This window comes from Bubalus bubalis, chromosome 16, assembly GCF_019923935.1.
Source record: "Bubalus bubalis isolate 160015118507 breed Murrah chromosome 16, NDDB_SH_1, whole genome shotgun sequence".
Classification (NCBI taxonomy): Eukaryota; Metazoa; Chordata; class Mammalia; order Artiodactyla; family Bovidae; genus Bubalus; species Bubalus bubalis.
Genome location: NC_059172.1, coordinates 56,312,935 through 56,327,217, shown reverse-complemented (window position 1 = coordinate 56,327,217; position 14,283 = coordinate 56,312,935). Strand labels below are relative to the sequence as shown.

The window sequence follows — 14,283 nt, the reverse complement described above, 5'->3', positions numbered from 1 at the left end:
GTGAGGCTATGAATGTAGGTGATCTTTTCAGAAACTTGGCAGCATCTTCATTAAGCAGTTTTTCTTTCCTTTTTCATTGATACTACTCCTCAAGCTACAGATCTTAAAAACAAAAAACAACAAGAAAAAATACTTTTCCTTTAATCATTCTCAACTTATGACCTATCTTTCTTTACACTTCTTAAGTGACTGGAAGTATGTGACTGTATCTTGAATCCTCTTTCTTCTGTTAATTCTCCTAGCATTTCCCCTTTCTTTATTTTCTGACCTAGGCAGCCCTTGCAGTGTATCACTCTGTAATGAATATATACATATATATTATGCTTATTCATTTATTTATCTATTCATCCTTGTTTCTACTCTTTCTTTCACTCCCTACATTTAATACATCAAGAAATCCTGTGTACACGCTAAGTTGCTTTAGTTGTGTCTTACTCTTTGAAGCCCTATGGACTGTGGTCTGCCAGGCTCCTCTATTCGTGGGATTCTCCAGGCAAGAATACTGGAGTAGGATGCCGCGCCTTCCCAGGGGACCTTCCTGACCCAGGGACTGAACCCAAATTTCTTATATCTCTTGCATTGGCAGGTAGGTTCTTTACCACTAGTGTCACCTGGGAAGCCCCCCACAAACCCTTACTCTAGCTTCAAAATATATCTGGAGTCTGCTCATTTCTCATCACCTCCACATTACCTCCCAAGGCCAAGACTCCATCACCTCTCACTTGGACCGCAGCAGTCACCTGCCAGCAGATCTCCCCACCTTCACCCTTGCCTCTCTACTGTCTATTCTTACACCAAGAGCCAAAGTGATCCTTTCAAGTATAAATTGACTATTTGGTCAGTCTACTGTGAAGAACCTTCCAGTAGCACATCATCTCACTTTAATTCTCTGTGGGATCTGAAGCACCCCCTCGCCCATTACTTGGCACAACTCGTTTCTCCCACTGTTCCTGTCATTGACCTTACTCCAGCCACAGTGGCCTCTTTGTTGTCTCAAACTCACTCCACCTCAGGCCATCTGCATTTTTCAGTTTATACTCAGAACACTCTTCCCACGGACATCATTTAGTTTACCCTCTCACTTCCCCAGCACACTGTTCAAATAAATAGCCCCTTAACCCAAAGATCTCCACGGGCCAGCCTTCATACACAATTGCACCTTAGTCTCTCCCAGTTCTCCACCCTCTTCATCCTACTTACACAGCACTTGTCACCAGTTGACTTACGATGGTGACTTGTTTGTTGTCTGTTTCTTTCCACTAGACTCTGAGGACCTACAAACGGTCCCTACCAAGAGCACCTCCCTTAGAGAAGCGGAGACAAAGATAACCAAGAAACTATTCCTGCCCTTGAGGAACCCACACTTCAGTGAGTCATCCAACCTAACAAGTAATTAGAATGGAAATACTCAAAGCAGTCTGGATGCCAGAGTTAGGCCTCGGGGAGCAGTGCGGTTTGGGGTAGCAGTTCGGGTGCTCTCCCGCCGGGGTAGTAGTTACAACCATGAGTTCACTCTAAGAGAATGTGAGAAATGAAAAGCACTCAGGAGACACCAGCGTCTAACGGATGAAGGACAGAGGAAGCAGCCATGAAGAAGATGTGAAGGCAGGCTGGAAGAATGGAAGAAAGATAAGAAGAGGAGCTCACTGAGGTTGCAGCTACTATTAATATTTAATCTTTCTAGAATATTACTGGAGAAGGCGATGGTACCCCACTCCAGTACTCTTGCCTGGAAAATCCCATGGACGGAGGAGCCTGGTAGGCTGTAGTCCATGGGGTCGCTAAGAGTCAGACACGACTGAGCGACTTCACTTTCACTTTTCATTTCATGTATTGGAGAAGGAAATGGCAACCCACTCCAGTGTTCTTGCCTGGAGAATCCCAGGCATGGGGGAGCCTGGTGGGCTGCTGTCTATGGAGTCGCACAGAGTCGGACACGACTGAAGCGACTTAGCAGCAGCAGCAGCAGAATATTACTAACAATTATAGCAATGAACATTTATTAGCAATTTGCTGGGAACTTCCTGGTGGTTCAATGGTTAGGACTCGGCACTTTCATTGCTGGGACCCAGGTTCAATTCCCTGGTCGGGGAACTAAGATCCCACAAGCCAAGCAGTGTGGCCAAAAAAAAAAAAAAATTTCTACATGCCATTACTGTTCTAAGCATGTTCCATATTTTCACACATTAAACCTCACAACAATCCAGGAAGTTAGGCACTAGTATGGCCCTGTTTTACAAGGAGGGAATATTTTCACTTATCCAAGGGTACCCACCTACTGAGAAATAAAGATTAGAACCCAAATTGTTTGAGCTTGTACTCTTTTTTAAAAAATAAAATATTTATTTATTTTAAAATTTATTTGGATGCCCCGGTCTTAGTTGGGGGCATGTGGGATCTAGTTCCCTGACCAGGAACTGAACCCTGACCCTCTACATTGGGAGTGCGGAGTCTTAGCCACTGGATCACCAGGGAAATCCTGAGCTTGCACTCTTAATCACTATGTTGTTATCCATAATATGATACTATGCCAGGTGTATATGCCTTTTCCTATTTTATTGAGTACATATTAAAGGTCAGGTACTGTTCTAGGCATGGGCTTCCCTGGTGGCTCAGACGATAAAGAATCTGCCTACATGGAGACGCAGGTTCAATCCCTGGGTCAGCAAGATCCCCTAGAGAAGGAAATGGCAACCCACTCCAGTATTCTTGCCTGGGAAATCCCATGGACAGAGAAGCCTGGCGGGCTATATACAGTCCATGGGGTCACAAAGAGTCGGACATGACTGAGTGACTTTTCATTGTTCTAGGCTGTGGATACAGAGCAGTGAAGTGGACCAGGTCCCTCTCTTCACGGAGTGCCTGTCCTTGTTGGGGAGACTGATGTGAAACAAGTCCGGAGATACAAGTGCTGTGAAGAAACACAAAATAGGGTAAGGTATCATGAATGACAGTGGTAGCCTCTCTGAGAAGATGACATTTAAGTAGAGGTCTGAGGAAGTGAGCAAGTGAGCCAAGAGGATATCTGAGGGAAGAACATTCCAGGCAAGGGAACAGCCAGTGCAGAAGCCTTAAGGTTTGAGTGTGCCGGTGTGTTCCAGGAACTGCAAGGAGGTCAGAGCAGCAGGAGCAGAGTGAACTAGAGTGGGAGATAAGGTTGGAAAGATACAGAAAGGCTTCCAGGACGTATGGTTAAGTGAAAAAGATTAAGGGATAGGCATAGTATGTAGTTTGTATGGTATAATCAATCACATTGAGTAAAAAAGAATGTGAGTGTGTCCGTGTGTACATCCATACACATAAATGAATAAATATATATTTGTTTATATTCTGAAGTAATAGACAAACTTAAAAGGGTGATTCCTTTCTGTGGAAAGGAAAGGATATTTACACTTCTTATTTTATACTCTTTCCTATTGTTTGAAAAATTTTACCATGTGCATGTTACTTTTATAATAACCATAATAATAGCTAAAAAAGAAATAAACTCTTAACCAGGTGTTAAGGGGATCCAGCTAAAATCCTCTTTCCCTTTATGGCTGAGCCTCTCCAAAGTTGCCTCCACCAACTTCTTGCCCTCTCCCTGTTCTCTTCGACCAAACACAGTCCAACTCCAGACTCTCATCTTCCTTGGGCTCACTTGTGACTTCCCTAGCACCATAAGGAACACTCTTCAGTCCTTTTGCTTTTGGACCCCTCTGCTACATTTGACATTGTTTATAGCTCCTCTGTTTGAAGCTCCTTCTCCCTTGGCTTCCCTCTTGCCCTCTTTTATTCACAGATCATTCTTTTTTTTAATATAATTCATTTTTGAATTATTTTATATATATATATATATATATATATATATATATATATATATATTTGGCTCTGCTGTACAACATGTGGGATCTTAGTTCCCTCTGTACTGGAAGCATGGAGTCAACCACTGCACCTCCAGAGAAGTCCCACCCTGAGCGTCCTTTCTCAGTCTCGTTCCACTGGCTACTCTTTGTTAGCTTACCCAATAGGAAGATAGGTTTATTCTGATTTGATTCTTGACCCATCTGCCTCTGTGTGCCACACACACCCTTCTGTGTGGTCTCATTCCTGCCCATAGTTTCAGCAACCCTCTTCATACTTCCAAGTCCCAGATCTGTATGTTTAGATCTTTCTCCTGAGCTCTAGTCTACGACTCCAACTGCCTATTAGACAACTCCACCTGCAGATCTCACAGGATATCAAACTCCACTGTTCTAAAACCAAGCTTCTCTGGTGGCTCAGTGGTAAAGAATCCACCCGCCAATGTAGCAGACAGGGTTCAATCCCTGATCTGGGAGGATCCCACTTGCTGCGGAGCAACTAAGCCTGTGAGCTACAAAAAAGAGTAGCCCCGTCCTCACCGCAATGAGAGAAAAGCCCGCACAGCAACAAAGACCCAGCACAACCCAAAATAAAAGTAAATAAATTTATTTTAAAAATAAATAAATAAAACCAAGCTCATCATCTCCAAGCAAAAATACCTTCCTCCTCCTGTTGTCCTTACCTTAGTTGGTGGTATCTCTACCTGCTGGATTGACCCAGCTGACAACCTGAGACAAACTCCTTTTTCATCCTCTAGATCAAAATGGACACCAAAAATCATTCTATCTGCTAAGTAGCTCCAGAAGCTGTGCTTATTCCTGTTATGTTCACTACCTAGGCACACTTCATCTGGACTACTACGTGTGGACAAATGAGTCTGAAGCCATGGGAAGAGGTCAGAAATATCATCACTTCATCTTCTACCTCTAGTTTCAAGATCAGCCTGCTTCCTTACACCCAGTTGCCAAGTGATGTGGCACAAATTCCATCATGTCAGTCCCTGTTTGAAATCTATCCATTTCCCCTAATCTTTCTAGAATAAATTCCAAACTCCTTAATATGATCTTACAAGTCATTTTTTTTTTTTTTTTATGGCCATGCCTCATGGGTTGTGGGATCTTATTTCCCCAACCAAGGATTGAACCTGGGCCCTCAGCAGTGAAAGCATGGAGTTCTAACCACTGGACCGCCAGGTAATTCCCTGGCCAGGCATTTTTTTACACTTTGCCTCATGTACCTAATGTGTGGGCAATACTGAAGCCTTGTTTCTCAAAGGCCTCTTTCCTTTTCAAGTTTCTGTGGAAGTTTTGTAACATAGCATCTTTGTACCTCCAGATCTAACATAATACCTGGTACAAAGTAGATGTTCAGTACATGCTCATTGAATAAAGATGCGCACAGAGGTTGAAGGTAAGAAACCAATCAGAAAAAAAAAGAAAGAAAGAAACCAATCAGAAGACGACTTTGTTGTTGTTCAGTTGCCAGGTCTTGTCCCACTCTTTGCAATCCCAGGGACTGCAGCACACCAGTTTCCTTTGTCCTCCACTGTCTCCCCGAGTTTGCTCGAATTCATGTTCACTAAGTCAGTAATGCTATCTAGCCATCTCATCCTCTGCCACCTCCCTTCTTTTGCCTTCAATCTTTCCCAGCATCAGGGTCTTTTCCATTGAGTCAGTTCTCATCAGCTGGTCAAAGTGGCCAGAAGAGTACTATATAAGAGTACAAGTTAGAGGTGACCAGGAAGAAAGGGAAAGGAAACGCTTTAGTGCAACATTTCCTTCAAGCTTCAACAGGGTGAAGCGGTAATTATCAAATAGGAATTATTCCTATCATCTTTTTCTCTTTGAGAGATGCACACTTTGATACTCACTTTGTACAATTTCAGATGGAGACAATGTAGCTGATTTTAAATAAAATGTATTTTTATAAAAAGCCAGGACATGCAACTCTGACAAAATAAAACACTTTGGGTATAAATCCCAAGGTCCAAGAGTGAAGCTGGGAAGGGTCATTTATTCCACAAACATTAATTGAGCCGATATAGACACTACTCAGCATAGGGGATACAAAGCAAAGCAATATGCAGTGCCTGTTCCCAGAGAGCTCAAGGCTCCTGAATTATCCAGTCTTTGCCTTTGGCCAAGACTACAGCCTAATCCTTTACAGAAAGCTAGCTGCTCATGCTGGGGCAATTATTTAAAGTCCTTTTAGTCATAGATGTAGCTATACCTAATTCTTCTGGAATGGAAATTCATGAAAGGGGCAGTAGCAAAATGTAATCACTGCTTCCTTAATGGATAGGTGCCTTCACAGAAGGCTCCCCTGGTGGCTCAGACTGTAAAGAATCTGCCTGCAATGCAGGAGACCTGAGTTCTATCCCTGAGTCCAGAAGATTCCCTGGAGAAGGGAATGGCAACCCATAGAAGAGTAATGGACTTGGCCCTTCCTTCACCAAAGAAAGCAACATCTAAGAATTCTGAACTGTCCACCATTCGGTGATGATCAAGTCTTCCTATGGGCAAGTTTGAATGACCCAGCTACCATTCTTTTCTTAGTTCCAGGACTTTGGGGACAACTAACACAATGTTTTCCATTGGGGACCTGTTTGGAGAAAGGAAATTGCTAGTTTGAGAGGAGGTATATTCACCAGTGACTAAGAAAGTGTTTCTATCTGAATGAGAGAGAATACACTTTACTTGGATTAGGTCATTCAGTCTTCATTGATATTCTTATTTTGCAGATTAGGAAATTGAGGCATCATGAGCCTAGGTGCCTGGTTCAAGATCACATAACTACAACTACTGAATCTGAGCATACGATTGTTGTTGTTCAGTCTCTCAGTCATGTCTGTTTGCGACCTCATGGACTGCAGTAAGCCAGGCTTCCCTGTCCTTCACTGTCTCCCAGAGTTTGCTTAAATTCATGTCCATTGAATCGGTGATGCCATCCTACCATGTCACTTTCTATTGCCCCCCTTCTCCTCCTGCCTTCAATCTTTCCCGGTATCAGGGTCTTTTCCAATTAGTCGGCTCTTAGCATCATGTGGCCAAAGCATTGGAGCTTCAGTTTCAGCACCAGTTCTTCCAATGAATATTCCAGGTTGATTTCCTTTTAAGACTGACTTGTTTGATCTCCTCATTGTCCAAGGGACTCTCAAGAGTCTTCTCTAGCACCACAATTCGAAAGCATCAATTCTGTGGTGCTCAGCCTTCTTTATGGTCCAACTCTCATATCCATACATGAGTACTGGAAAAACTATAGCTTTGACTATAAGGACCTTTGTCAGCAAAGTAATGTGTCTCCTTTTTAATCTGCCGTCTAGGTTTGTCATGGCTTTTCTTCCAAGGAGCAAGCGTCTTTTAATTTCATGTCTGCAATCACCATCTGCAGTGATTTTGGAGCTCAAGAAAATAAAATTTGCCACTGTTTCTACTTTTCTCCCATCCATTTGCCATGGGACTGGACGCCATGTTCTTTGTTTTTTGAATGTTGAGTTTAAAGCCAGGTTTTTCACTCTCCTCTTTCATCCTCATCAAGAGGCTCTTTAGTTACTCTTCACTTTCTGCCATTAGAGTGGTAGGAGTAAGAATTACATGTGTGCTAAGTTGATTGAGTCATGTCCAACTCTTCGGGACACCATGGACTGCAACCTGCCAGTATCCTCTGTCCATGGGATTCTCCAGGCAAGAACACTGGAATGGGTTGCCATGCTCTCCTCCAGAGGATCTTTCAACCCAGGGATTTGAACCCATGTCTCTTAAGTCTACTGCCTTAGCAGGTGAGTTCTTTACCTCTAGAGCAACCTGGGAACCCTGGGAGTATGAATTAGTACAATTTTAACAAGGGGGCAACTCAGTCTTTACAGGGGACAGTGTGGCAACATTTATCAAAATTATAAGTGTACATACCTTTTGACCTAGCAATTCCACTTCTAGAAATTATACTACAGACATAGTTACACATTTGCAAAATAAGATATGTTCAAGGTTGTACACTGCAGGATTGTTTGAAAGTTTGTAAATAACTTGTGTACACTAACAGAGAACTAGTTAAATAAATTATGCTTCATCTAGTCCACACAGCCCCCTTCAAGAATAAGGAAATGCTGTCTACTGATCAGAATGATTTCTAAGATTTCTAAGCAGGATCCAGGAAATGGGTTTGATAGTCTTTCATTTGTGGAAAAACGTCTATATGTATTTGCTTGTATAGGTATAGACTATCTTTTGAAGAATATACAAGAGACTGATAACCTTAGCTGCCACTAAGAAAGGATAAGGTATGACTGTGGGAGGGAAGTGGAGGGAAGTTAAGAGTAGAGTGAAAACTTATTTAAATTTGTAACCATATGTATATATTAGGTATTCAAGAAAAATAAACTGAATTAAAATTTAAAATAAAAAATAATAAAGCACATGCAGTTTACAGTAACTTACGAGTAAGGCATAGAATGTCTTTTAAAAAATACATTCACATTCCCTGGTGGTCCAGTGGCTAAGATTCTGTGCTCCCAATGCAGGGGGCCTGGGTTTGATCCCTGGGCAGGGAACTAGATTTCACATGCTGCAACTAAGATCCTGTGTGCCACAACTAAGACCTGGTACAGCCAAAAAAAAAAAAAAAAAAAAAAAAATATATATATATATATATATATATACAGTCACATTGGTGTGCAGCTATTACCACATCCATCGCCGTAACTCGTTTCATATTATAAATCTGAAACTCTACCAATTAAACAATAACACCCCATTTTCCTCTCACTCCATCCTCTGGCAACCATTCTACTTTGTCTTTACATTTTTGACTACCCTAAGTATCTCATATAAGTGTGTGTGCTGTCACTTCAGTTGTGTCTGACTCTGTGCAACCCTATGGACTGTAGCTCCTCTGTCCATGGGATTCTCCAGGCAAGAATACTGGAATGGGTTGCCATGTCCTTTTCCAGGGGATCTTCCTGACCCAGGGATCAAACCCACATCTCTTATGTCTCCTACACTGGCAGGCAGGTTCTTTACCACTAGTGCCACCTGGGAGTGAAGTGAAAGTTGCTCAGTCGTGTCCAACTCTTTGTAACCCCATGGACTATACAGTCCATGGAATTCTCCAGGCCAGAATACTGGAGTGGGTAGTCTTTCCCTTCTCCAGGGTATCAAACCCAGGTCTCCCACATTGTAGGCAGATTCTTTACCAGCTGAGTCACCAGGGAAGCTCAAGAATACTGGAGTGGGTAGCCTATCCCTTCTCTAGTGGATCTTCCCAACCCAGGAATCAAACCCGGGTCTCTTGCATTGCAGGCAGATTCTGTACCAACTGAGCTATCAGGGAAGCCACCTGGGAAGCCCCATATAAATGGAATCACAATATTTATCTTTTTATGATTGATTGATTTTACTTAGCATAATGTCCTCAAGATTCGTCCATCTTGTAACATATTTCAGAACTCCCTTTCTTTTTTAAGGCCAAATAATATTCTATTGTATGAGCATACCACATTTTGGTAATCCATTCATTAGTTGATGAATACTGGGTTTGTGTCCATGTTTTGGCTATTGTGAATAATGCTGCCATGAATATGGGTATACAAATACCTCCTCAAGACTGTGGTTTCAAGTTTTAGGGGGGTATATACCCAGAAGTGGAATTGCTGGAGTAATTCTTTTTTTCCAAGGAACCACCATACTGTTTTCCACAATGGTGGCACCATTTTATATTCCTGCTTACAGTGCACAAAGGTTCCAGTTTCTCCACATCTTCACCAACATTTGTTTTCCATTTAAAAAATAATAATAGTCATCCTAATGAGTGTGAGGTGGCATAGTATGTCTTTCGGGGAATCAGCAGTATGGTTAGACCCCAGTGAGATTTAGTCTTGCACTTACTTACTAGCCTTGTGATTTTGGACAATACACCAGTTTCCCCATTCATCAAATCAGAATTATCTCGGAGGGTTGGTGAGAACTGAAAGTGCATAAAGTACTCAGGCTCACAGAAAGCACTCGACAGATGTTATTCTTTCTGCCTTAAGAGCTCCAACAATAAACCAAATTCTGACTTGCTCATGCTCCTTTTGGACTAGTCAGGAGGCAAAGAGACAAATCAGATGATTTTATCAAGTTTTCTACTTGGAGGCTTGAGTCTGAGGACTTAACACAATCTTCAGGGACATTCTTCCTTCCTACTGTCCCCACTGAACCTGCAGACCTCCCACCTGTGCCCCAAGAAGTATGTTTGAAATGAAGAGGTTACTCAGAACCCAGCAGGTTTATGTATTCTCAGGGGTGGAGGACGGGAAGAAATCCTGTTGACACAGTTTTGTAAAGCCTGTCACTCAGTCCCCTGCCTATTACCTCTATAGACCGTTATGCATATTAAAGAAGGGGGGGGGCGGCAAATACAAAAGAAAAATAAGCGAGAGAGAGTGAGAGGGGGAACAAATCAGGATGCTTGCGGGAATCCACGTGGTCGCCAATCTGTAACTGATCAGAGCAGCGACACTGAAGCAAAACCCCCAGCGCCTAACGCTAAATATATTGCAATGGAGAAACCGTCCACAATGGGGTGTCTATGTCCTTCGCAGAGTCCTGGGGCTGCCGTTTAAGAGACTCTTCCCCTACTCCCACCCTTTTTGCACCTAGTAAACCACGCGATGTAACAACGGAATCTGGTTCTGTGTGTGCGCTCTGTGTGTGTGCGCTTTGCAAACCATCTGGGCTCCATCCTGCGCGGTTGGAACCACGATCGATCCGGGAAGAGTTGGGGGAGTTGAAGCTTGCCTGTGTCTCCTCCCTTTCTCCGCTCCTCTAGGCCCCCACCCCATCGTTCGCTCAGCACAAACGTTTCGCGGGTGGAGGGACGTACGTTTTCAGCACCAGGAGGCCGTGGACCTTCTCTGGAGGCGTGCAGAGCACCCTCCAGAGGGCCAGAGCTGATTGCAACCTGCTCACCACGACCCTCCCCCTCCTCCCCAAATTCACCGCCCCAGGCTGTTATATTACTGGCCGGGCGCCGTACGGGTGCGGGAGTCCAGGAAGGCTGCGTGACCTTCCAGCGAACTCCACCTCGGCCGGGGGGTTGTGGGGGTGGGGATGGAGGCTGCCCCGGGGCCTGCAGGCTGTGTATCGATCCCCCAGCCTCAGCCAACGCAAGTTCTCCTAGTACAAACCCCTCCCTCCCTTCTGTGCTTTCCCAGCCTCGCAGGCTTCTAACGCCTAGCTTGAGGCGCCCTCCCTCCTTTCCCGCAATAAAGTAAACGGGGTGGATATGCATCCCCCGCCCTAACCCTCCTCCTTCCCCCTCCCCCCTCTGCCCACTAACCCCGCGCATAGAGCTCGCCGCCGGCGGGCCCCTTTCCACCCAGTGTATCATAATGCCCAACGCTCTTCTCCTCCCCCTCTCTTAATCAGAAACGTGCTCGCGAGCCCCCCTCCCTCCGCGTGCATATATTAGGGTCTGCTTTGCATGCAGCGGCAGGCAGAGAACGGAGGAAGAAGGGGCGGGGGCGCTTTTGCCCGCCTCTTCCCTCCAGGCCCCGTTAGCCACCCAGTTTCAGCTTCGTTGTAACGCCGCCTCGTTAGCGGAGCACGCCGGGGCCCCAGTGCCTGGGCGGGAGAAACAGTCCAACTCTGTGCAGAAGGGCACCCAAACCAGACGTTCCCCATCCCCGAGTGCAGTAGGAAGAGGAGGTGGCGAGAGCCCGAACCACTCGGTGTACGCATTTTGCAGAGAGCTCCAGCATGAAAATGGGAGGGGCTCTTTTTAAATTTTTTTTTATTTTTTAAAGCGCATTCATTGAGGGCCTTCCTATTTTGCATAGAGTAAACTGGGCAACAATTCCGTCTTGCCTGTAGCACAATAAGGGCTCTTTTATTCTAGAAGTGTTAAATCCGGGCTAACCCATCTCGCATCCGTGCCTCGAGGCGGAGAAGGCGCACTCTTCCCCGACCCGGCAGCCGCGTTAGACTGGAAGCGGCTCTCGCGGGCGGTTCGATTCCCAGCGCATCCCGGGAACGTGTGTAATCGGCCTCTCGGCTCTCAAGGCTGCGGGCGGTGTGGCTCCCTCCGCCTCCATCCACCCCGTAGCCCTCGCCCCTCCCCCTCTCCCCGGAACCCGCGCTCCGCGTCGGGCTCCTGGGCTTCCTTCCCCCCGCCTTCTCCCGAGTCTGCCGCTCCCGGAGGGCGGGGCACGCAGTTATCCAGGTTGCGGGGCGGGAGGGCGGGCGGCAGGCTGCGGCCCGGGCCTCGGGATGGCATAGCGGCGGCCCGGCGTCGGCAGGGCGGGCCTGAGCCCGCTATACAGCTCGCTGGGCCGGCTAGCGCGGCCCGGCGCTCGGCATAGCGGCGGCGGCCTGCTGGCGGCCGGGCGGCGCCGGGCGGCCCAGGCAGGTTCCGGGGCCCGCGGCCCCCCCCCCTCCGCCTCCCCGCCCCCCTGTGTTGTCGCCTCTCCCTCTCGCTGCTTCACTTCACGGGGCGAACATGGCGCACAGCTGTCGGTGGCGCTTCCCCGCCCGACCCGGGACCACCGGGGGCGGCGGCGGCGGGGGGCGCCGGGGCCTAGGGGGCGCCCCGCGGCAACGCGTCCCGGCCCTGCTGCTTCCCCCCGGGCCTCCGGTCGGCGGCGGCGGCCCCGGGGCGCCCCCCTCCCCCCCGGCTGTGGCGGCCGCGGCGGCGGCGGCGGGAAGCGGCGGGGCCGGGGTTCCAGGGGGAGCGGCCGCCGCCTCAGCAGCCTCCTCGTCGTCCGCCTCGTCTTCGTCTTCGTCATCGTCCTCAGCCTCCTCCGGGCCGGCCCTGCTCCGGGTGGGCCCGGGCTTCGACGCGGCGCTGCAGGTCTCGGCCGCCATCGGCACCAACCTGCGCCGGTTCCGGGCCGTGTTTGGGGAGAGCGGCGGGGGAGGCGGCAGCGGAGAGGTAAGGGGGCGAGGAACCCCCCAGGTCCGGGGTCTCGACCCTCTGCGGATTCCCCCCTCCCCTCCCCCATCCGGGATTGTGGAGCATCCCAATTCGGGGACCATCCCTGGGTCCCTGACCCGGGGCAGACGGCCCTCCCATCTCGGGTCCCCCATACCGGGGTGCAGACCCCAAGGCCCCCCCACCCCAGGGTTCGGACCCATCTGGCCGAGGGCCTTTGCCCCCGACCCTCCTTGCCCTGACCCTTCCCCAAATCCTTTGGCACAGACCCCCCTCCCGGGTTTCCCATCCCGGGACTGAACCCCTCCTCCCTTTCACAGATTACCTCATCCGAGCAAGATTCCTCCCTCCCTCCCTTCCTAGAGACTTGATCCCGCCACATCCCCGCCTCCCTCTCTGGGCAGATGTTTTACTCCTGGGGCAGTTTTCCTCTCGGGCATCTCTCGGGTGACGGCCTCATCCAAAGCCACGTTCTTCTCCCACCCTTGGGGATCGGTGTCCCTTCCAGCACCTTGCTTCCGAAGACCTGGTGAACCCTCGCCCGGTCCCCGGGCCAGGTCCCTACACCAGCAGCCACTCCCCCTTCCCTCACCTCCACCCGCGCCCCCCCCCCCACCCACCCACAGCAGAGAGGTCCTCCCGTCATCCCGCCCCACCCCACCGGGAAAAAGCTACTTTCCTCTCCACCTTTCTGCCTTTGCCTCCTTTCCCTCTGAAGATAACGGTGATCTCTTCGTACAGCAGTCTGTTTCCCCCTATCTTACAGAGCTGCAGTTTATAGCCTACGGGTAGCAGGGGCTTACACTACCTTCACTCCACCCTTTCCCTCCTTTAGAATGAAGGGTTAGTGGCATCTTTGCGGGGGGAAAAGAGTCCACTGTCCCTCAGGCTCAGAGAAGAGCAGCTCTCCACCATTTCCCCTGGAGAGGAGGCAGGCTTTCCCCTGCAGCTCTGGGGAAGGGGGCCCCCGTGAGGGGAGGTGTTTGTGGGGGACTTGGGCAGCATCCTCCCAGGGGAAGCAGCTGCTGCTCTCCTACCCCACCCACTGTGCCTGAGAGCACGCAGTCTCTAGCCCTAGTTCCCTCCCGCCCTTCTTTTCTCCGTCATTTCATTATTGATCCACCTTTTCCTAGGCCAATCCTGGGGCTTGGAAGGGGTGGGGGAAGCAGGGTTGGGGTGAGGAGAGTAGATAAGGGACAGTTTTACTGGTGGCTGCTTCTGGTGGAGAGAAAGAGGGTTATGAAGAGCTTATGAAGCAAAGTTATCCTTGGAAGGAGTTAGGGCTCTCTCTCTGATTTGTTTTAAGGGGGACCCAGGGAGGATGAAGGGTCTCGAGCTTTGCTCCTACCCCATTAGTATCGGGAGGGGAATGGGGAGGCTTTGATAGGCATTATTCGGCCCCCTTCAGCCAAAAGGAAAGTTGCCGTGGGAAGGGAAGTTGAGTTCAGGTTCAGCCAGTGGCGTTGCGCATTTGTTTTCCATTGGGTGCAGAAGGGGGAATTTGAATTGGAGGGGAAGGGGCAGAATGGCATG

The 14,283-nt window shown here is 48.3% G+C and overlaps 1 protein-coding gene and 1 long non-coding RNA gene across 11 annotated transcripts in view; both read left to right on the top strand.

Moving 5' to 3' along the window:
• Positions 1–527: 527 nt before the first annotated feature.
• LOC102415168 lies at positions 528–5,378 on the top strand. The gene is made up of 4 exons (XR_006545385.2): positions 528–586; positions 1,264–1,651; positions 2,811–2,933; positions 4,682–5,378. It is a non-coding gene; the product is annotated as an uncharacterized LOC102415168 (long non-coding RNA).
• Positions 5,379–12,114: 6,736 nt separating this feature from the next.
• KMT2A (lysine methyltransferase 2A) overlaps positions 12,115–14,283 on the top strand; it is a 78,031-nt gene continuing 75,862 nt past the window's right edge. Inside the window, exon 1 of one of the 10 annotated variants that reach the window (XM_044929678.2) lies at positions 12,115–12,750. In XM_044929678.2, coding sequence (XP_044785613.2) covers positions 12,319–12,750 — 432 coding nt within the window. In that variant the 5' untranslated portion in view covers positions 12,115–12,318. The remainder of the gene's footprint in view (positions 12,751–14,283) is intronic. The other 9 variants (XM_044929680.2, XM_044929675.2, XM_044929674.2 and 6 more) reach the window with 9 other exon arrangements.